This window comes from Schistocerca gregaria, chromosome 11, assembly GCF_023897955.1.
Source record: "Schistocerca gregaria isolate iqSchGreg1 chromosome 11, iqSchGreg1.2, whole genome shotgun sequence".
Taxonomy (NCBI): Eukaryota; Metazoa; Arthropoda; class Insecta; order Orthoptera; family Acrididae; genus Schistocerca; species Schistocerca gregaria.
The window spans coordinates 84,974,464-84,999,059 of record NC_064930.1 but is presented as its reverse complement, the minus strand read 5'-3'; the positions used below and the strand labels follow the sequence as shown (position 1 = coordinate 84,999,059).

Below are 24,596 nucleotides of genomic sequence, written 5' to 3'. Positions count from 1 at the left end.
ACGAGAGGATGAAAAAAGGTTAGAAGCATTTGAGATGTGGGTGCGGAGAAGAATGAAAGCGATAAGCTGCATGGAAAGAATGAGTAATAGAAGAGTATTGGAAAGGGTTGGAGAGAGAAGATGTCTGCTAAAGGTTATAAGAGAAAGGAAAGAGAACTGGTTGCCGGGGGGCCTTGTCCAGAATGTAGAAGAGGCTCTTCTGGTGGCTACCGAGCGTGCGGGGTGCAGCCAGCTGCAGACTGTCGCGCATGTCGGCTCCAACGATGCCTGTCGTCGGGGTTCCGAGGAAATCCTTGGGTCCTTTCGGCGGCTGGCTGAATTGGTGAAGGCGGCTCCATCTCTCGAGGAATGGAAGCCAAGCTGATGATCTGCAGCATCGCACCCAGGGTGGACCGGGGTCGTCTGGTTTGGAGTCGAGTGAATAATCTAAACCAGAGGCTACGTCGACTCTGTGACGAAAATGGTTGTAGATTCCTCGATCTGCGCTTTGGGGTGGAAGGTTGTAGGACGCCTCTCGATAGATCAGGGATGCACTAAACACAGGAAGCAGCTACATGGGCAGCACAGTACTTGTGGCGTGCACATGGCTTTTTTTTAGATTAGGTTCCTCCCCATGGGAAATAAACCGCTGGCCCGAAAAATTACCTCTTCATGACACTGATGTGGGTCTTCCAAGTGTAAAAATTGTCAGTTCGCCTAAGCAGGTCATTCCAAAGGATTTAAATATGCTTAATCTCATGTTAGTAAATTGTCGAAGTGTCTGTAGCAAGATCCCCGAGTTAATCTCCGAAATAAACAGTAGCAATGCCAATACTGTATTAGGTACCGAAAGCTGGTTGAAACCAGACATAAAATGCAGTGAAATTTTGAACTCGGATTGGACAATGTCTAGGAAGGATAGGACTGATCCTATGGGAAGTGGTGTCTTCATTGCAGTTAAAAGCTGTTTAAGCGCAGTTGAAATCGATACTGCGTCGGACTGTGAAATAGTCTGGATAAAGGTGCCAATCAGACAAGGACTGACAATTGTATTAGGATGTTTTTATAGACAACCAAAAAAAAAATGGCTCTGAGCACTATGGGACTCAACTGCTGTGGTCATCAGTCCCCTAGAACTTACAATTACTTAAACCTAACTAACCTAAGGACATCACACACATCCATGCCCGAGGCAGGATTCGAACCTGCGACCGTAGTAGCAGCGCGGTTCCGGACTGAAGTGCCTAGAACCGCGAGACCACCGCGGCCGGCTATAGACCACCAGCATCCGCAACAAACGCCGCAGAAGGTTTCAGGGAAAGTCTTGAGTACCTAGGAAGTAAATACCCAAAATATCCATTAGTTATAGGTGGTGACTTTAATCTAGCATCCACTGAATGGGAAAATTACACATTTATCACAGGGAGCAGAAGCAAAGATTCATGTGAAGTCATCATAGGAGTGCTCTCAACATACAACCTTGAGCAATTGGTTAGAAAACCAACTCGATATAGGAACATATCAGATATTTGGCGATAAACAGACCTTATCTTATTGAGGAAGTTAACCTACAAGAAGGTATTAGCGACCATAATGTCGTTGTGGCTTCTATGTCAGTGGAAGTTGAAAAAAAAAAACAAAAAAAAAAAAAAAAAAAAAAAAAAAACAAAGAAACAGCGTAGAGTTTTCTTGTTTTGGAAAGCAAATAAAAGCGTCATTAATGAATATCTTCATAGTCAGCTCCAAGCATTCACCGCGGGACACAAAGATATTGAGCATCTTTGGTCGGAATTTAAAGGTATTGTCCACCACGTGTTAGAGAACTACGTGCCTAGCAAAAGTATGGAGGAGGGAAAGAATCCACCTTGGCGCAACATACATGTTAGGAAGTTGCTGAGAAAGCAGATAATTTTGCACAGTCGTTTTAAACGTAGTCACTGCCTCGCTGACAAACAGAAATCATGCGGAATGAAAGAAGTTGTCAGAAGGACAATGAGAGACTCTTTTAACGAATTTGAAAGCAATATTTTATCTGCAGATTCTAAAAATAACTCCCAAAAAATTTTGGTCTTACGTAAAATCTGTGAACGCTACAAATAATTCAATATCTTCTCTTGCTGACACTACGGGTAATGTAACTGATGATGATAAACAGAAGGCCGAAATTCTAAACCTAGCTTTCAAAAACTCGTTTACGATAGAGGACTGCAGCACCATTCCCCCCTTTCAATTATCGAACAAACGAAAAGATGGCCGACATAGTGTTTAGTGTATCTGGGATTGTAAAACAGTTAAGATCCTTAGACGCCAGAAACGCATCTGGCCCAGACGGTATCCCCGTAAGATTTCATGTTGTCTATGCTACAAATATAGCACCATTCTTACCCGTCATCTATCAGAGATCACTGGAACAGCGGAAAGTTCCAGGGGACTGAAAGAAGGTCCAGGTCATAGCAACCTATGAAAAGGGTAGAAAATCTGCTGCACATAATTACCGGCCAATTTCACTGACATCGATTTGTTGTAGAATCATGGAACATATTTTGTGTTCAGACATAATGAACTTTCTAGACTCTGAGAAGCTCTTCTGCAGAAACCAGCACGTATTTAGGGAACAGCGGTCATGCGAGACACAGCTGGCCATCTTTGTGCATGATATACAACAGGCTCTATATACCGGCTCCCAGGTTGATACCATATTTCTCGACTTTCGAAAGGCGTTCGACTCAGTTCCGCATTGTCACTTGCTACAAAAAGTGCGCTTACGGTCTATCCGATGACATATGCGACTGGATAGAAAGTTTTCTAACAGACAGGGAGCAGTATGTCGTTCTGAACGGGGTAACTTCAAAAGAAACAAGAGTAACTTCAGGTGTGCCCCAGGGCAGCGTAATAGGTCCTCTGCTTTTTGCGATTTACACAAACGATCTGGTTGATGGTATTGACAGCGGCCTTAGACTGTTTGCCGATGATGCTGTAGTCTACAGGAAAGTAGTATCACACGAAAGTTGTGAACAAATCAAATAGGATTTGCAGAAAATAAATGCGTGGTGTAATGACTGGCAGTTAGCTCTCAATATTAGTAAGTGTAACCTACTGCGTATAACCAGGCGGAAATCCCCATTAATGTATGAGTTCAAAATAAATGATCAGTCTGTGGAAGCGGTATCATCAGTCAAGTATCTGGGTGTGACTATTCGAAATGATCTCAAATGGGATGATCAGATTACACAAGTAACGGGTAAGGCGAACTCTAGATTGCAGTTTATTGCTAGAATCCTGAAGCGATGCAGTCCTTCAACAAAGGAAAGAGCTTACAATACGTTAGTTCGTCCAGTCTTAGAGTATTGTTCGTCTGTATGGGATCCTTACCAATTGGGTCTGATTCAAGAGATTGAGATGGTCCAAAGAAGAGCGGCAAGATTCGTCACTGATACATTTAGCCATCGCGAGAGTGTTACAAATCCCATAGAAAGTTTGACATGGGACACACTTGCAGATAGACGAAGCGCTAAACAGAAGGGGCTGCTCACTAAATTCCGAAATCCAATCTTCACGGAGGATGTAGAGCATATGTTATTATGACCAACTATCAAATCGAGTAATGATCATCATTGAAAGATAAGCGAAATAAGAGCTCGTACTGAGGCGTTCAGACAGTCGTTTTACCATCGCGCGATCCGCGAGTGGAACAGAGGGGGGGAAATATGATTTTGGCGCGAATTTTGCCCTCCGCCACACTCCGCTTGGGGGCTAGCGGAGCATACAGGGTGAGTTTTGTCTTGTACAGGGTGAGTCACCTAACGTTACCGCTGGATATATTTCGTAAACCTCATCAAATACTGACGAACCGATTCCACAGACCGAACGTGAGGAGAGGGGCTAGTGTAATTCTTTAATAAAACCATACAAAAATGCACGAAAGTATGTTTTTTAACACAAACCTACGTTTTTTAAAAATGGAACCGCGTTAGTTTTGTTAGCACATCTGAACATATAAACAAATACGTAAACAGTGCCGTTTGTTGCATTGTAAAATATTAATTACATCCGGAGATATTGTAACCTAAAGTTGACGCTTGAAACCTCCGACGTTCAGTTGCGTGTTGTAACAAACACGGGCCACGGTCGGCGAGCAGCATCTGCAGGGACATGTTTACGGTGACGGCCGTGTTTCTCCTGATCTTACACCTCTGGACCTCCTTCTGTGGGGTACGTTAAAGGAGAATGTGTACCGTGATGTGCCTACAACCCCAGAGGATATGAAACAACGTATTGTGGCAGCCTGCGGCGACATTACACCAGATGTACTACGGCGTGTACGACATTCATTACGCCAGAGATTGCAATTGTGTGCAGCAAATGATGGCCAACACATTGAACATCTATTGGCCTGACATGTCGGGACACAGTCTATTCCACTCCGATATTGAAAACGGAAACCACGTGTGTACGTGTACCTCACCCCTCATGGTAATGTACATGTGCGTCAGTGAAAAAGACCAATAAAAAGGTGTTAGCATGTGGTCGTAATGTGCTGTTCCAGTCTCCTCTGTACCTAAGGTCCATCACCGTTCCCTTTGGATCCCTACGTAATCCGGTGCTCTCCGATACACACGATCGAACAGCGGAGGAGTGGTACTCAAGCGTCGACTTTAGGTTACAATATCTCCGGATGTAATCAACATTTTACAATGCACCAAACGGCACTGATTACGTATTTGTTTATATGTTCAGATGGCTCTTCACGTTCGGTCTGTGGAATCGATTCGCCAGTATTTTATGTGGATTACGAAATATATCCAGCGGTAATGTTAGGTGACTCACCCTGTAGATGTAGATGTATATTCACTGAGAAAGGAGTGCTTGCTAGCAGATGCTTTGGAAGGGCTGGTTTGTGGCAGCAGACTGAGAGGAAGAAAGAGACACCAAATGATAGATGACATAAAGAGAAGAGGAAATTATGGGGACCTGAACAGGATGGCAGAAGACCGGACAGCCTGGAGAACTACCATGTGAAAACCTGCCTCTTGGCAAAACACTAAAGATGACAAGACGAGGTTCTCATTTAAAATTATCGAAAAATCTATTTCTTTTTTACTGCATTTTTGAAAGGTATGTGTGTTTAGACTGTTGGGACGAAAAGGTTTTTTAATGTCTGCGTTAGAAAAGTTTACATAGCCCGTTGCTCGAAGCAGTGTCACGCCGTGGGACCCTCTCAGCAAGAGTCCCGGCATTTGAACAATTCGAGTTAGAGGAAGAGAGACATACGGCCCTTGAATTTCAGATTAAACGTAAGTAAGGAAAACACTTTGTTTGGTCTAATTTTGGTCCAATTTGGTCAAAACATATTGGATTAGCCGTTTTGAATGTTGAAAATCTAATCCCAGATTTGTCTTCAGCGACTTCAAAAATATATAATAACATGTAGCTTTTATGAAAACTGAGCTTTCAATACATATAAAAGTTTCCCATAAACTTTACACGGGTTTTTCTGGAGAAACGATTTCTCAAAACTGTGTGGAGCATAAAATAAAGACGGTTCAACCTATTAACTTCTAACTTTCACCCCCAAAAAGTAAACACTTTTCTTGGGAGATTATACCTAAAATATATGAAACTGGTTAATATTAACTATTTTTTGTAATACTAGAAAGAGTGAAACTGACTCCGAAAAAACGAACACAAAGTTCGAGTTATCACTACATCGCGAAATTTAAGGTTACTTCATTGTCGTTAGGTATAAGCTCCCATAAATTTAATGTAGTATCGACTGACGTTACCCATTTTTGATATCAGACAACTCCTGAGGAGCTAAACTCCACGTAATCTCGCAGGCCCTTGATAAAAACCATAATTTCAGGCTCCATTTTGTCTTTTTTTTTGTACTGAAAAGCTAAACAAAGTATGATCAATCATAATCCCAAAAAAGATCTTTTGTCTGTCTTTTCATTGTTTCAAAAAAAAAACCAGCTTTGCCTTTTTTTTTGCTCATTTGAATAAGAACCTCACCTTAAGACACAACCTCTTACATCTGTGTCTATGCTTCTCAAAGCACCTTACGGTGTGTGGTGGAGGGTACTTCTGGTGCAACTATAATTCTGTCCTGCACTGTCCCTATTCCATTGACGAATGGTGCATGGGGAAAACAACTGACGGCTAGTCTCTGTACTTGCTCTAACTTCTCCCATCTCATCGCGTGGTTATTTCGAGAGACAGACTGGAGTTCGGCAAAATGTGGAAGCACCGTGGGAAATCCAGAAGCCATAAAATCTGGAGTGTGAAGTAATGGAAGAAAGTATTTTGGTCGGATGAGTCTCATTGCACACTTTTAAGAAGTTGTGGCCGACTTTACATCCCAGGAGGTGGGGCTGGCGCCTTATATCGCTCCTGTCTACAGCCTGTGTATCGGGAGGATGACTCACGCTTGTACGGTGACAGATGGTCTGAAGCGGGTTCAGCCGAGTACGTAGATCTAATTTTCATCGTCTAGAGGACAGTAATGCATAGAGACATTCAAGAAACAGGTGAAGAAAATGTTGCCGCCAGGGGTGACCGAGCAATTGTAGGCGCTACAGTCTGGAACCGCGCGACCGCTACGGTCGCAGATTCGAATCCTGCCTCGGGCACGGATGTGTGTCATGTTCTTAAGTTAGTTAGTTTTAAGTAGTTCCAAGTTCTAGGGGACTGATGACCTCAGAAGTTAAGTTCCATAGTGCTCAGAGCCATTTGAACCACATTTGATGAAAATGTTTTTTGAATTGCTCGATTTATTTCTTGAAGACCTTTTTGTTTATTTATGTTTGTACAGTTTTGTATATGCTTTTAGTAGTATGAATGATTCGTGAATGTGGTCTAAAGTAAATACGTAGATCATCGTTCTATTGATGAACGTTGTACGACAGGGAATTTTGTATCATAATATGTTAAGTAATTGTATGGTGAAAGGAAAGCTAATTCGAGTGCAAATGAAAATAGTTAATAACGTAAAGTATAAACAAAATATCATAATGTTAAATATTTATTTCGGGAAAAAGTACAGTTCCAAAATGTGTTATTTGTTGATCGGTTACTCATGAAAAGCGCGGACTAATGCGAGAGAATAGTGTTTTTCTATTGGCTGTAAAGAGATCCGACCAATCAGAACAGAGTACTCTTCGCGTGTCTTTTATCTTGGACATATAGAATGCTTACAGCAGTCTAAGTAGTCGGAGCCCAGCCTTTCAATGGTACTGTTCTGTGTAGTATGAGGTCTTAAGGAAGTTATAAGTTTTCGGTTTTAGTTGTGCTACATGTTTCAAAAGTGTTTTAAAGTGAAGGCATATTTATTACGACGTGTTTTTTAGAAAGCACGGATTTTTAAAGTAATTTTGTGTGTGGCAAAATACAGTGATTCCGCGTGGCATATTGAGCAGATCGGTGACAAAAAACTTGAGTGCATTGGACACCGATAAACGTAATGGTGCGGCTAGCATTTTCATTTAAGAACAATCCGTGCTTAGTAGCTGTTGAGATTTCGGTAAATACGTTAGCATAAACTTACTAACGTGAATGAAACTGTTTGTACATGACTGTGAGAAGATTAGCTCGGGCTTGGCAGTGAACGTGTACATAATCAAAGTTCAAAATATAACCAAGTTTTGCCAGTATTTCCACCTTCCATTAAAAATTAAGACCTTTTCACGGCTCTTGGAATAGTTACGTCGTATGCAGCCTGGTGCGAGTTGCAGTATGGTAGGTTTCTGCTCCACTTCCCTACCGGCCATTGGTGTAACGAGTTCACAGGTAGGTGCAGGTAAAAAGGACAGAAGGAATCGCGCCGCCGCAGAGTGAACGGAGAAGGAGGGGGGGGGGGGGTAAGGGCAGAGGGGGGGGGGGGAGGCTTTCGGGTCATGTGATAATTGGGGCAGCTGTATCGTGATATTCCGAGGGCCCCATGAATACGCTGCAAGGTCGTGTTATTGGCAAGGATTAAGTGACCATTGTGGCTGATGAATAGGTCCATCTCATGGTCCATTGGTTGTCCTAAATGATGACGCCATGTTGCAAGACGACAGGGCTCCAGTTCACACAGCTAGCGTTCTGCAGGCCTGGTTTTGTGAGTTTGAGGATGAACTGCCACACATCTCCCTGTCCTCGTTATTACTGAGACTCTGTAGTTCATTTTGGAGAGAAAGGTGTGCGATCCCTACCCACCTCCATTGTTGTTACTGGAACCTGCCACCGTTTTGCAGGGAGAACAGTATAAGATTCCCTCGAAAACTATACAGAGCCTGTATTTATCCATTATGGGATGACTCTGAGTTGTCTTGAATACCCACTACAGCCTATTAGACATGGTAATGGGTTGATGTTTTCATACATTTGTCCTAGCCCTGTATGTGAGAGGAAGTATTCATCTGTCAGTCTAAAAGTTTGAGACACTGGATTAAGAAAATGCTCCAGGTATTCTACGTAGTCTCTGTCAGTTCAGGAGGGAGGAGGAGATTAATGTTCAACTTCGTGTCGACAACTAGTTCATTAGAGTCGGAGTACAAGCTCGGATTAGGGAAGGATAGATAAGGAAAACGGCCGTGCCCTTTCGTAGGAACCATCCCGGCATTTCTCTTAAGCAATTTAGGGATGTTGCGGAAAACCTAAATCAGGACGGCCGGACGTGGGTTTGAAGCGTCGACCTTCCGAATGCGAGTCCACTGCACTAACCCGCTCGCTCTGTCAGGTGTGTACAACAACGAGCCCGTTCATACGGCCATCTTGGAACCGTCAGGAAAGCCCTTCATTCGGATATTATTCAATTCGCAGGTTGCCTTAGTTCGAATGTTGGTTATGTCGTCAACATATTGACCTTCCACTCGAATTTTTATTTCTGGAAACAAGAAAAATTTACTCGGCGCGAAATCGGACGAACATGAAGGTCCGTTGAGAAATGATACTTGTTTTAAGGGTTCCCCGCCTGAATCGGTGGAAATGGAACCTTTACAGCATAGCTTTGCTGTCTGTCTGTGTGTCCAACTGTTAAGAGCCCTTTTTCTCAGGAACGGAGAGGTGTATCGAGTTGTAATGTTTGGCACATTGTAAGGTCTATGGACCATTGGCAATGTGAAGCGTCTAAGGCGACGCAGTGAAAAGTCACTGTCGTATATGTCACAAATTTTTTTATAAACTCGCAAATTCGTTCATCAAAACCTAACGTGCACTTGCCCTTGACGCAGAAGCATGAAAATTGGTAAAAAGCAAATTTTCGCAATATAAGTAAAGAAAGAAAAAAATCAGAAAATTCCGACTTCGAACTTTAATTTAAATATTCTCGCAATTCTCCGTATAACTGGGACCGATACCTTGGTAGTATCACCGTCGATAACAGGCGAAAATCTTCTCAAACCTCTATTTACGAAATGGATAAACTGTCTATATACACAATGAAGTCCGCATGGAAGACTCAGTGCGCGAGTCTTGTTCGCACAGTGTGTCCAGATTTTTCATCAGATACCACACTATAGCTGCAGACGTCCGAGCAGGCGTGCTGTCGTGAAGCAAGGAGAACTCCCTCTCCAACTGTTGCTGACGACGCCGCTGAATCTTCTTGCAGAATCGACCCGTGACAGCTGAGAAGTACAGGAAATTTACAGCGGTGCAGTCGGGAATACAGTCCCTGTGGGTAATGTCTCGAGCATCAAGCAAAGCGATTGGCGTTGTCTTCACTTTGTATTTTGTCATTCGGACATGCTTCGGTCTTGGCGAGACTTCGGAGACACATTGTGCACTTTGTCGTTTTGAGAGAGGTTCGAATTGATAACACGAATCTGATCTATTATAAATGGGCTTTGAAAGCCAGAGCCTGTGAAAACAATAGGTTTCTTTAATAAATAAATCTTCTGCTACCAGTCGCGATTTTTCTTATTTACTTTTCACACGACGCGGTTCGGGAAATGATTACCATTTCCAAGTGCGTTTTTTGTGCGTATTAAGCCATTTCTATCTATGTTCTCAATGTGCGAGAGTCTGCTTCATTGCGTTCACTTTTAAGTTTTCTAATGGTCCATTTGTGCAGAGTCTCACACACACTAAACATCACACACTACATGTTGCACACTTTAAACATCGAAAATATCTTCTATAAACAAAACCTCTGACTGCATGTTGAGTAGCTTTCTGTTTATTAAGTCGTTCTTCTCGTGTAACTGACTTATTTCGGTTTTCAGCCGGAATTTTTCTGCTTTGTGCTTTATAGTTTTGCTAAGCTGCTGCTAGAACATGTTTTCACTTTTATATGCCTGGTTCTTGACAATGCTTGTTGAATCTTATGCGTGCAACTGTTTTTAGTTCTTTAATTTTGAGGTTTTTGTATTTATACACTCCTGGAAATGGAAAAAAGAACACATTGACACCGGTGTGTCAGACCCACCATACTTGCTCCGGACACTGCGATAGGGCTGTACAAGCAATGATCACACGCACGGCACAGCGGACACACCAGGAACCGCGGTGTTGGCCGTCGAATGGCGCTATCTGCGCAGCATTTGTGCACCGCCGCCGTCAGTGTCAGACAGTTTGCCGTGGCATACGGAGCTCCACCGCAGTCTTTAACACTGGTAGCATGCCACGACAGCGTGGACGTGAACCGTATGTGCAGTTGACGGACTTTGAGCGAGGGCGTATAGTGGGCATGCGGGAGGCCGGGTGGACGTACCGCCGAATTGCTCAACACGTGGGGCGTGAGGTCTCCACAGTACATCGATGTTGTCGCCAGTGGTCGGCGGAAGGTGCACGTGACCGTCGACCTGGGACCGGACCGCAACGACGCACGGATGCACGTCAAGACCGTAGGATCCTACGCAGTGTCGTAGGGGACCCCACCGCCACTTCCCAGCAAATTAGGGACACTGTTGCTCCTGGGGTATCGGCGAGGACCATTCGCAACCGTCTCCATGAAGCTGGGCTACGGTCCCGCACACCGTTAGGCCGTCTTCCGCTCACGCCCAAACATCGTGCAGCCCGCCTCCAGTGGTTTCGCGACAGGCGTGAATGGAGGGACGAATGGAGACGTGTCGTCTTCAGCGATGAGAGTCGCTTCTGCCTTGGTGCCAATGATGGTCGTATGCGTGTTTGGCACCGTGCAGGTGAGCGCCACAATCAGGACTGCATACGACCGAGGCACACAGGGCCAACACCCGGCATCATGGTGTGGGGAGCGATCTCCTACACTGGCCGTACACCTCTGGTGATCGTCGAGGGGACACTGAATAGTGCACGGTACATCCAAACCGTCATCGAACCCATCGTTCTACCATTCCTAGACCGGCAAGGGAACTGGCTGTTCCAACAGGACAATGCACGTCCGCATGTATCCCGTGCCACCCAACGTGCTCTAGAAGGTGTAAGTCAACTACCCTGACCAGCAAGATCTCCGGATCTGTCCCCCATTGAGCGTGTTTGGGACTGGATGAAGCGTCGGCTCACGCGGTCTGCACGTCCAGCACGGACGCTGGTCCAACTGAGGCGCCAGGTGGAAATGGCATGGCAAGCCGTTCCACAGGACTACATCCAGCATCTCTACGATCGTCTCCATGGGAGAATAGCAGCCTGCATTGCTGCGAAAGGTGGATATACACTGTAATAGTGCCGACATTGTGTATGCTCTGTTGCCTGTGTCTATGTGCCTGTGGTTCTGTCAGTGTGATCATGTGATGTATCTGACCCCAGGAATGTGTCAATAAAGTTTCCCCTTCCTGGGACAATGAATTCACGGTGTTCTTATTTCAATTTCCAGGAGTGTATATAGCTTTCATTCCCTGGCATGACAATAAAAATCTGATTTGATCCATTATAAATGATTTTAGGAAGCCTGCGACTGCGAAAACAATAGAATTGTTTACAAATAAAACTTCTGCTACCAGTCACGATTTTCTTTATTTACTTTTCGCACGACGCATTTCGGGAAATGATTCCCATCTTCAAGTGCGTGTTTGGTGTGTATTACGCCATTTCTATTGATGCCATCAATGTGTGAGAGTCTGCTTCATTTCATTGACTTTTAAGTTTTCTAATGGTCCATTTGTTTATATAAGATATTTTCGATGTTTAAAGTGTACACCATTCCTTTGCATGTCTTCCTGGTATTCGCCAGTTATCTGGCGCTGCGGTCTTTCTGTAGAATATTTTGCGTATATTCTCACGCAGCGTTCTGCCTGTATCCATTACATTACTTATTTACGCTGTAGACGATAAGGTCACAGGTTCGAATCCTGCCTCGGTCATGGATGTGTGTGATGTCTTTAGCTTAGTTAGGTTTAAGTAGTTCTAAGTTCTAGGGGACTGATGAACACAGCAGGTAAGTCCCATACTGCTCAGAGTCATTTTAACCATTTGAACAAGGTATATATGGGCAGTGCATTGTTGGAGCTGTCGGTGGTTCAGGTGAAAAGGTTTCCGACTTGATTATGGCCTCATGACATGAATTAACAGACTTCAGACACGGAATGGTAGTTGCAGCTAGACACATAGGACGCTTCATTTCGGAAATCGTTAGGGAATTGAATGTTCCGAGAGCCACAGTGTGCAAAGTGTGCCGAGAATACCAAATTTCAGGCAGTACGTCTCACCACGACTAAAGCAGTCCCCGACGGCCTTCACTTAATGACCGAGAGCAGCGGATTTCGCCTATAGTTGTCAGTGCTAACAGACAAGCAACACTGCGCAAAATAACCGCAGAAATCAATGTGGCACCTACGACGAATGTATAGTAAAGTATGGCGAATTGTGGCGTTAACAGGCCATGGCAACAGACGACCGACGCAAATACCTTTGCCAACAGCACGCAACACCTCATCTGGGCCCATGAGTGTATCAGCTGGACCGAAGATGACTGGAAAATCAGATACGTATCAGTTTCAGTTGGTAGGAGCTGCCTCGGGCATGGATGTGTGTGATCTACTTAGGTTTAAGTTGTTCTAAGTTGTAGGGGACTGATGAACTCAGATGTTAAGTCCCATAGTGCTCAGAGCCATTTGAACCATTTTGGTAGGAGCTGATGGTATGGTTCGGGTGTGGTGCACGCCCCATGACCCAGGTTGTCAACAAGGTAGTGTACAGCAAGCTGGTGTGAGCTCGATATGGTATGCACTGTATTTACATGGAACGGCCTACAAACATCGTGCAGAAAGGGCTTCGTGGCTCAATGGCACCGACTGGCCACTATGTCATTCTCAGTCCTTAGGTGCCACCGGATGCAGACATGGTGCCGGTACTTCTCAGTCAAGTACCTCCTCAATTGGCTTCACAAGGCTGAGTGGAACCCCGCTTTCCATTAGCATTCTGTAGATACGCATGGCGAGAGTCCTAGAGCACTTAGGTGATCTCAGGGGAATGGCGTTATCACTGCGGCAGGTCCGTTGGCCACGAAATGGACTTGGTCTTGGTTGTGTTCGGCTACTTGGAGACCATTTCCTGCCATTCATAGACGTTGTGTTCCCAAACGACGACGGATTTTTATGGATGACAGTGTGGCATGTCACTGGGCCACAGTTGTTCACGATTCGTTTGGAGAACATTCTGGGTAGTTCGAGAGAATGATCTGACCACTTAGATCGCCCAACATGAATTCCATCCAACATTTATGGTACATAATTAAGAGGTCAGTCGGTGCACAAAATCCTACACTGGCAAGACCTTCAGAATTCCGGATGCCTATGGAGACAACATGGCCAAACTTTTCTGCATCGGACTTCCAACAACTTGTTGAGCCCATGCCACACCCATTTTTTGCATTACGCCGGGTAAAAGGGTGTCTGAAAGGATGCACCTCAGTGTATAATATGTCGTATCAGTACTTCGGAAATTACATTTACGTTGATCAGTTTGGATCCTTTACGAATCAGATGCTGAGTTCTATCTGCAAGGAAGTCTTGAATCCAGTTACAAATCTAGTCTGACACACAGTTAGTTCGCATTGTGCCTACTGAGAGGCAGGGCGCAACTGCATCAAACACCTACCGGAAGTCATGGAACGTGGTATCTACCTCAGCATCGGTATCTACTGCCTTTTCGATGTCGTGGAGGAACGGAGCGAGCTGGATTTCACAAGACCATTGGTTACGGACTCCATGTCTATTCCTGCATAGGAAACACCGGTATTGCATAGCTGAGCTCACCCTGTTCGTCCACGAGAACCAGAAGTCGGCAGATACCGGCGCCGAGGTCATTGTCCTGTTGTTTGACTTCCGGAAGGTGTTCGACGAAGTTGTGCACTTCCGTCGAACCAACAGTAGCAGACCAGCTGTGTGACTGGACTGAAGAGTTTCTACTAAAGAGAGCACAGCATGATGTTCTGAAAGGAGAGGAATCTTCAGATGTAAAAGTAACATTGGACGACCGAGTGAGGTGGCGCAGTGGCTAAGAACTGGTGTGGCATTTTGGAGGACGACGGTTCAAACCCGCGTCCGGCCATCTTGAGTTAGGATTTTCGTGATTTCCCTAAATCGCTTCACGCAAATGCTGGCATGGTTGCTCCGAAAGGGCACGGCCGACTCCCTTCTCCATCCTTGACACAATCCGATGGGACCGATGACCTCGCTATTTGATCCCCTGCTCCAAGTCAACCAACCAACCAGTATTGCGCGTACCCCAAGGGAGTGTTACAGAAGCACTAACTTAGTGCCCAGTGCTGAGCTTGAGTAGAATGAATGGTATGTACAGATTTTTCGTTTTTCTTTAATCGAATTCGTATGTTGTTACGCCCATTGCTCGTTTGTAGACCTACACACTGTGCGAACAGTATATAAAGCGAACGCAATCTCAGCTGTAGACAGGGCGTTAAAGTTTAATAAAGCAATTCTTCGTATAAGATCTACATCTACAGCTACATGGATACTCTGCAATGACACTTAAGTGTCTAGCACAGGGTCCATTGAACCACCTTCACAATAATTCTGTATTACTTCACTCCCTAACAGCGCGCGGAAAAAAAACTCCGTCCGAACATGCCTGGGAATTCCCAACGGTACCGACCTTCCGCCGTGTCATCCTCAGCCCACAGGCGTCACTGGATGCTTAGATGGAGGGGTACGTGGTCAGCACACCGCTCTCCCGGCTGCATGTTAGTTTACGAGACCGGAGCCGCTACTTCTCAGTCAAGTAGCTCCTCAGTTTGCCTCAACGGCTGAGTGCACCCCGGTTGCCAACGGCGGTCGGCAGACCGGATGGTCACCCTTCCCATTGCTAGCCCAGCCCGACAGCGCTTAACTTCGGTGTCTGACGGGAACGGTGTTACCGCTGCGCCAAGGCCGTTAGCGTGCGGAGGGAACGAACATCTATATCTTCCCATTCGACCTCTGATCTTCGCTTATTTTAGTATTATGATCGTTTCTCCCTATGTAGGTCGGAGTCGACAAAACATTTTTGCATTCGGAGGCGAAAGTTGGTAACTGAAATTTCGTGAGAAGATTCCGTCGCAACGATAAACGCCTTTGTTTTAATTATGTCCACCCCAAATCCTGCATCATGTCCGTGACACTCCCTCTGCTATTTCGCGGTGATACAAAACGTGCAGCTCTTCTGTGAACTTTCTCCGTGTACGGCGTTAATCCTATGTGGTAACGATCCCACACAGCGCAGCAGTACTCCAAAAGAGGGCAGGCAAGCGTAGTGTAGCCAGTCTCTTTAGTAGATCTCACGCATCTTCTAAGTGTTGTGCCAGTAAAACGTAGTCTTCGGTTCGTTTTCCCCAAAACATTTTATGTGTGTTATTCCGATTGTAAGTTGTTCGTAATTATAATTCCTAGGCTTCTAGTTGAATTTGTAGTCTTTAGATTATAGTTCATTTATCGTGTAACCAAAGTATAACGGATTATTTTTAGGATTCGTGTGGATGACCTCACACTTTTCACTATTTAAGGTTAATTGCCAATTTTCGCACTAGACAGGTATCTTTTCTAAATCGTTTTGCAATTCCTTTATCTTCTCATGGCTTTTCTAGACAAGAACGACGGCATCATCTGCAACAATGAGAACTGAACATTAAAAACATTAATTATATTTATACATTCTTCTACGCACTGTGCAAATACGAATCAACAATCTAGAAACACCGTCCCTGGCCATGACAAACAAAAATTCCTGTGGAGGGAATCATATTTAAACATGGTATCAGTAATAATTAATTTGCGTAGTGAAACGTCCTGGCAGATTAAAACTGTGTGCCCGACTGAGACTCGAACTCGGGACCTTTGCCTTTCGCGGGCAAGTGCTCTACCATCTGAGCTACCGAAGCACGACTCACGCCCGGTACTCACAGCTTTACTTCTGCCAGTATCTCGTCTCCTACCTTCCAAACTTTACAGAAGCTCTTCTGCGAAACTTGCAGAACTAGCACTCCTGAAAGAAAGGATATAGCGGAGACATGGCTTAGCCACAGCCTGGGGGATGTTTCCAGAATGAGATTTTCACTCTGCAGCGGAGTGTGCGCTGATATGAAACGTCCTGGCAGTCATGTCTCCGCTATATCCTTTCTTTCAGGAGTGCTAGTTCTGCAAGTTTCGCAGAAGAGCTTCTGTAAAGTTTGGAAGGTAGGAGACGAGATACTGGCAGAAGTAAAGCTGTGAGTACCGGGCGTGAGTCGTGCTTCGGTAGCTCAGATGGTAGAGCACTTGCCCGCGAAAGGCAAAGGTCCCGAGTTCGAGTCTCAGTCGGGCACACAGTTTTAATCTGCCAGGACGTTTCATATCAGCGCACACTCCGCTGCAGAGTGAAAATCTCATTCTGGAAACATCCCCCAGGCTGTGGCTAAGCCATGTCTCCGCTATATCCTTTCTTTCAGGAGTGCTAGTTCTGCAAGTTTCGCAGAAGAGCTTCTGTAAAGTTTGGAAGGTAGGAGACGAGATACTGGCAGAAGTAAAGCTGTGAGTACCGGGCGTGAGTCGTGCTTCGGTAGCTCAGATGGTAGAGCACTTGCCCGCGAAAGGCAAAGGTCCCGAGTTCGAGTCTCAGTCGGGCACACAGTTTTAATCTGCCAGGACGTTTCATATCAGCGCACACTCCGCTGCAGAGTGAAAATCTCATTCTGGAATTTGCGTAGTAATTGCAACAAAAATAATTCTATAAAGATTTTTTAGGGCTGCTGAAAAACTGTGTTAAAGATTCGTTTATTTTTCTGTGTGATTATGACTAAGTCGTTATGTCGTGGTGATAAATTTCTTTGATTTAGTTCACAAACTGCAACATCTTTTAAACTTTTCTCCCTTATCGAGGCCATAGTGGCATGGTCTTTCCCGGATGTACTTCTAACGAATAAGCTGTCCTGGTAGCCGGAGTCGGAGGCGTTTGTTAATCCTGTCTTTTGAGATCTTGCGGTGATATTTCCACAGAAAGTTTTATCTGCTATCACTTTTCTTTAATTTGTACCGGAGAAAAAAAATACTAATTTTCATTTATAATAGTTTGATATAACGAAATCCCCTATTACACCTCGTCATAGATTGAATTTTCAAAGACATTGAAACACGTACTGCTTTTTATGTTTAACCAATAAGGTAACTACAAAGTTTCATAAATTTACCTTTAAAAATGCTTTCATAATGAAATATTTTCACAAAACTTTTCATCCCCTATTCCATTGCCCCCCCCCCCCCCTCAAGGAGTTGAATTTCCAAAACCTCTGACACACATATTTTTTTATTCGTAACCGAGAAGTCAAATAGCAATATTCATACCTTTGTCTTTAAAATCTTTAGTAGTTAAAGTCACGTGACAGCGATATGCACATATAAATATGGCGGTAGTATCCCGTACCGAAGGAATAACAGGGCGGTGCATCCGCGGAGCTGTTGTTTGTACTTATCTTAGTGACAAAGTTTCCGACGTGATTATGACCACACGGCAGTAGTTGACAGATTTTGAACGATGAATAGCAGTTGGAGACAGACACATGGAAAAAGTGCATTTCTTAAATCTATACTACTGTGTGGGTTAAGGTCCAAGGAATCACGCCATGCAACCATTCACCCTGGTGGGACATCGTATGCGAGTAATCGACTAAAAAAGTTTCGGAATTTTAAGATGGTACATTTTATACACTGTACTGTAATGGTTAAGGCACTGACTTCTCATATGAAAGTTTGCTGATTCGAGTCTCGTAAGGTACATTAAATGTTATTTTTATTTTTAAATCTTTGTCCAAATCACCTTGATCACTATTTTTATTCAATTAATTAGTTTACAAGCAATTTTTTTTTCTATTCCTCTGCCACATCACTTTCATGAACGTTTTGACTACTTCAGTTGCTCTTTTTTTCTTTCTATGATTCTTTTTACAGTTGGAATCTTCGTCTGTGTGAATTTAATTATTTTTATTTATCTGTCGTAATGGTTAAACATTTGCAAATGCAGATCTGTCGGTTAAAAAACAAAAGACGAAATAATTTGTTTATACTGACTGGGCAGTGGTGTCAAGAATGTATATTTCGTTACAAGATGTACATCTTTGTGGATGCAAATCATCATACAAACATTTAAAACATAAATCGCTATTGAAATATGGACAAAATAACGTGGATGGCGATTTAACGAAAGGAAGAATCACAAATAAAATGAAATTCAAGCAAAATGAGACACAGTAAAAATGAATGCAATAACACCGATGAAAATATATACGATGCCAAAATAGAAACAATTAAATCGAAGTTAATACAGAACAGCAATCAAAATCACATCTTCAAGGATACCATGTGGAAAAAGACTGATAGGAAAAAAAAATGAGAGCAAATAGTGTATTTCAAAGGATGAATAATATGACTTCACAAAGGAAAAGAAAAAAAATTACATTTAAACCAATAAACTGTATAAAAATACTGATCAAAGTCACATTGATAACGATTTCAAAATACAAAAAATTGAAAGTATTCAACAAGACTGGAACCCACAGTATTTTGCGTATGAGGTCAGTACATTAAACGTTATTCTACGGAATCAATCTGTAAATTTTTACCATTTTTTAACATATAGAGCATCACGTGAAATTTTGAAATTTTTTCGTCAATTACTCGCAGACAACAGGCCACCAGGGCGAATGGCTGCAGGATGTGATTCGTTGGATCTCAACCTACATCACCATACTCATGGTTTCAAAAAGTCGATCCCCCACATTTGGACATGTGAAGCACAATAAGTGTCCATAGAAGAGGTACATGGATTCTTCTCCCAGGGATGGGACGGCGAAAGCTGGCAGTTTCAAAAATATCTGTGGGAATGGTATTCCATTTTAATGAAGCTCCCTGTACACGTATACCAGTCCATATCTGGACTTGCACGGTTGCACAGCGCCGAGAAGGGAAGAAGGCAGGAAGGAAGGAAGGAAGGTAGGAAGGTTTGAGCCGAGCTGACCGACCTGAGGCGGCCATGTAGGTGGCGCCGGTGGTCTTGATCTTCTCGACGCACTGGAAGCGCTCCTCGGACAGCAGCTCGTCGAAGTCGGCGATGATCTCGTTGAGGAGCCGCAGGCACTCGACGCCCTCGTTGTTCGCCTCCAGCTCCACGTAGAACTCCGAGAAGTTGGGGATGGTGGCGAACATGACGCACACCGACTCGCACTGCTCGTGGTACAGGTCCTACAGGCATACGTACACACTGGTGGGCGTCTCCACATGCGGTGCAATGGCACATATACTACTTGACCGAAAGTACTGCAACACCTGTTAGCGGGCAAAATGTGACAGGTGGACACCCTTCTCCTCGATGACGGATTAAATTGTGCTGGGGACACTTTTGATGTCTGTGCAAGAATGGCAGCCCATTCGTCCTCAAGAGTCGAAACAAGAAAAGGTAGTGATCGTGGACCTTGGGATCTGGATCTAAGTCGACGCTCTAACTCATCCCAAAAATATTCAGCTGGGTTCAGGTGTGGACTGTGGGCAGTTCAGTCCACTTCGGACATCTTATTCTCCACAAATCACTGCCACAGAGAACCTGCTTCATAATGGGGTCCAATGTCATGTTGCTCCAAACGATCATCTTCTCAAAACTGTGAAATATATCCACATCCTCCCACATTTAGCTTTTTCTCATGTGCAATTAAAAAAAACACCCCATTACTACGAAACTAACCCAATACCTTAGTAAAACCTCCTCCACACTTTTTTTGTAGACACTTCATATGATTGCAAGTAATGTTTTCCAGGAATTCGCCAAATTCTGACCCTTCCATTTGATTGCTACAAAAGATAGTGTGGTTCATCGCTCCATATCACTCGTTTTCACTCATACACTCTCCAGTGTAGTCAATCTTTACGCCACTTCAAGCAACGCTTTGCACTGACTTCAGAAATATGTAGCTTATGAAGAGTTGCTCCACCATTGTATCCGAGTCATTTCAACTCGATACGCACCGTAATTTGCAAGATGGATTGTTCGTAGTCCTCTACCCTGAATGCCCGTTGTTGGCGAGTTTGGTGGTGACCTTTGATGGGTTCCCTTTCTTCGAATGTTTTGGACAGGCACAATGGCGTTACTCCTGGCGTTCATGAGCGGGGAGCCATGAGGTATGGCTTCAAGGCGCAGCTGGTAGTTGGATGAAAGAACTGCGAGAGCACGGTGGTATGTGAAGAACATCCTGCGCTCTCATGTGTTATCCTTCATGCGATAGTATTGTAGCGCAATTTTTCAATACAACACTGCTTGTTCACACATGACACGTGGCTTTATGAACTGTGTGAGTGATGCCGAGGCACACGCGTGGTCAGAAAAATACTCAGATCTGACCCAAATAGAATCTGTGTGGGAGCAGCTCAGACGTAAACTCTGTCCTGTTGCCAGTGTCCGGGATATCGAGGACCAGTTACAACTGTTGTGGGCCGGGCTGCATCAGGACGGGACACAAATATATATCAACCAAGTCAGTGCATGCCAGAGGGGGTGGAGCGTCAAACTGATAACTGGCCTCACACTGCCAAGTTCTCTCTGAATTTCAGTTGACTTTGTAGTAACTGGTATAGCATAGCACACACTCTCTAAAAATTAAGTTTAATTTGACTGCCTCCTCCTTTTCTGCGTGCTTCCACTTTTTTCTTTCAGGAAAACATCTTAAAGGGCAGTAACAAAAGAGGAGAAGAGGAAAACCCTCATGCTGTAGTAGATTCACAACACCAAGTACGTTTCGCTGCAAATATCTGGGCCAGCATTGTAGGAGACAATCTCATTGGGACATACCTTCCACCTGGCCGTCGGAATGGCCGCCCATACGTGAGGTTCGTGCGAAGAGATCTACTTGCGTTGGAGAACATACCCCTGGCTGTTCGTGAGAGAATGTGGATACAACACGAAGGTGCGGCGCCTCACTGCAGTGTGGATGTCCGCAACCATCTCAATGCTGTATTTCTTGGTCGCTTGCTTGTAAGGGGAGGGCCTATTTCATGGCGTACAAGGTCACCTGACCTCAATCCCCTTGACTATGTCCTATGGGGATATCTAAAATCACTCGTGTATGAAACCCCAGTGGATACAGAGATCGAGTTAGTTACCAGAATTGTAGCTTGCTGTCATGTGATTCGAAACAAACCAGGGATATTTGTCAGTGTTATGTCCAGCCTTGTCATCAAATACGGGGTGTCTAGGGATCCTTTGTACTCGGTTCGCTAGACACTCAAGTCCATGAAGTCGTATTAAAGAATGTTATTACCAAAAGAAAAGAGACAATACTTAACTTCTGCAATTAAACAGCTGTGTCGCAAGCAACGTGCGACATACAAAATAAGCCATCTTCTTCAGTATAAACAATTACAAGTCCGTGCTACATGCATTGTTCAAGCGAAGTCCTAGTTCGCGACTGGCGTTGCCGGCGCTAGACTTTACGCCGTAACAGTCAGCGTGCATCAGAATCTTGTTCGCCTGTGTCATGCTTGCATTGAGGCTGGTGGCTGTCAGTTACAGTACATTTTGTAAAATACAGTAGACATGGCATGTTCATTGTGTGAATGATGGTATTTCCAGTTACCTGTCATCATCTTTGTGTCCCCTCTATCCAACATTTGGTTGGGCTGGGGTATCAATGGCACTTCCCCACTTTACTCGGTCTTTCCACAATTCTTCCTCCACAATTTGTTTCCCTTGCAGGTTTCTCCTCTTTAAACTCATCTTTATTGTATCAATCCATCATGTTCTCGGTCTTTCCAGTTACATGTAACTAATGTACATAAAAAAGTACACATGAATGTCATTTCGTACATATTACATCCTTAAGCTGGCTTATCCACTCCAGCTTCCCTACTCAAATTGTTCAGTAGAGCATCCTCCATGTCTTGTTCAATTTTTGCACGCCCTTACGGAAACACCCCGTGTGTGTAATTAAAGAGAGAGATAAAAGTTTGAACTTACGTAAAAGGAAATGCACAATCTCTAATTACTTGAAAAGGTCGTAATTCGTAGTATTACAGCAATTCGAAGCCTCGAATACATCTACATCTACATCTACATGAATACTCTGCACTCCACATTTAAGTGCTTGGCAGAGGGTTCATCGAACCACACTCATACTATCTCTCTACTATTCCACTCCCTAACAGCGCGCGGGAAAAACGAACACCTAAACCTTTCTGTTCGAGCTCTGATTTCTCTTATTTTATTTTGATAATCATTCCTACCTATGTAGGTTGGGCTCAACAAAATATTTTCGCATTCGGAAGAGAATGTTTGTGACTGAAATTTCGTAAAAAGATCTCACTGCGACGAAAAACGTCTTTGCTGTAATGACTTCCATCCCAATTCGCGTATCATATCTGCCACACTCTCTCCCCTATTACGTGATAATACAAAACGAGCTGCCATTTTTTGCACCCCTTCAATGTCCTCCGTCAATCCCACCTGGTAAGGATCCCACACCGCACAGCAATATTCTAACACAGGACGAACGAGTGTAGTGTAAGCTGTCTCTTTAGTGGACTTGTTGCATCTTCTAAGTCTCCTGCCAATGAAACGCAACCTTTGGCTCGCCTCCCCGACAATATTATCTATGTGGTCTTTCCAACTGAAGTTGTTCGTAATTTTAACACCCAGGTACTTAGTTCAATTGACAGCCTTGACAATTGTACTATTTATCGAGTAATCGAATTCCAACGGATTTCTTTTGGGACTCATGTGGATCACCTCACACTTTTCGTTATTTAGCGTCAACTGTCACCTGCCACACCATACAGCAATCTTTTCTAAATCGCTTTGCAACCGATACTGGTCTTCGGATGACCTTACTAGACGGTAAATTTCAGCATCATATGCGAACAACCTAAGAGAACTGCTCAGATTGTCACCCAGGTCATTTATGTAGATCAGGAACAGCAGAGGTCCCAGGACTCTTCCCTGGGGAACACCTGATATCACTTCAGTTTTACTCGGTGATTTGCCATCTATTACTACGAACTACGACCTTTCTGACAGGAAATCACGAATCCAGTCGCACAACTGAGATGATACCCCATAGGCACGCAGCTTGATTAGAAGTCACTTGTGGGGAACGGTGTCAAAAGCTTTCCAGAAATCTAGAAATGCGGAATCAAATTGAGATCCCCTGTCGATAGCGGCCATTAGTTTGTGCGAATAAAGAGCTAGCTGCTTTGCACAAGAGCGATGTTTTCTGAAGCCATGCTGATTACATATGAATAGACCGTTCCCTTCGAGGTGATTCATAATGTTTGAATACAGTATATGCTCCAAAACCCTACTGAAAACCGACGTCAATGATATAGGTCTGTAGTTAGATGGATTACTCCTACTACCCTTCTTAAACACTGTTGCGACCTGCGCAATTTTCCAATCTGTAGGTACACATCTATCGGTGAGCGAGCGGTTGTATATGAGTGCTAAGTAGGGAGCTATTGTATCAACGTAATCTGAAAGGAACCTAATCGGTATACAATCTGGACCTGATGAGTTGCCCGTACCATTCGCTTTGAGTTGCTTCGCAACCCCTAAGGTGTCTACTTCTAAGGAACTCATGCTAGCAGCTGTTCGTGTTTCAAATTCTGGAATATTCCATTCGTCTTCCCTGGTGAAGGAATTTGGGAAAACTGCGTTCAATAACTCCGCTTTAGCGGCACAGTCGTCGGTAACAGTAGCATCGGCGCAGGTATTGACTGCGTCTTGCCGCTTGTGTACTCTACATACGACCAGAATTTCTTCGGATTTTCTACCAAATACTTTAGCTGCTTGTTGATAATTGTATTTTGGTTGCTGTTACATTCTCAGTGCGTACACATCACGAAAAATGGGGCTCGGATTAACATCTGGCTCGTTACTTGTGAGAGAGCGAAGAGTGAGCACTTGGGTCGTTCGTGGGGCTGAGCTGAGACAGAGCGTTAGTTCGCTCGACTGAGCGACACGCCCTCGCTTCTCTCCACCACGGACCTGGCCGAGAAGGGAGTCTCGATAAGTAGCAGGGGCTGAGCGGAGGCAGCCGCCGCAGCCGCGCTGACACTCACGTCGACGGAGTTCTTGTCGCCGCGCAGGAAGTGCTGCGCCACGTGCACCGGAAGTATGTTGGCCAGCAGCTTCCGGTTGTACGCCTGGAGGTGCTCCACGTCCTCCTTCTCCTCTGCAACAAGCCAAGCGGCGCGCCGCGTTAGTCCTCAGTGCGGGGTCCA

General features: G+C 44.4%; 1 protein-coding gene across 1 annotated transcript in view; it reads right to left on the bottom strand.

Annotated features, from left to right (window-relative positions):
• Positions 1 to 24,596, bottom strand: part of LOC126295328 (adenylate cyclase type 6) — a 2,630,635-nt gene that overhangs the window by 91,453 nt on the left and 2,514,586 nt on the right. The window contains exons 22-23 of the mRNA XM_049987795.1: positions 24,435 to 24,547; positions 19,358 to 19,577 (exon numbers count right to left, since the gene is read on the bottom strand). Of these exons, the coding sequence (XP_049843752.1) occupies positions 19,358 to 19,577; positions 24,435 to 24,547 (333 nt within the window). The remainder of the gene's footprint in view (positions 1 to 19,357; positions 19,578 to 24,434; positions 24,548 to 24,596) is intronic.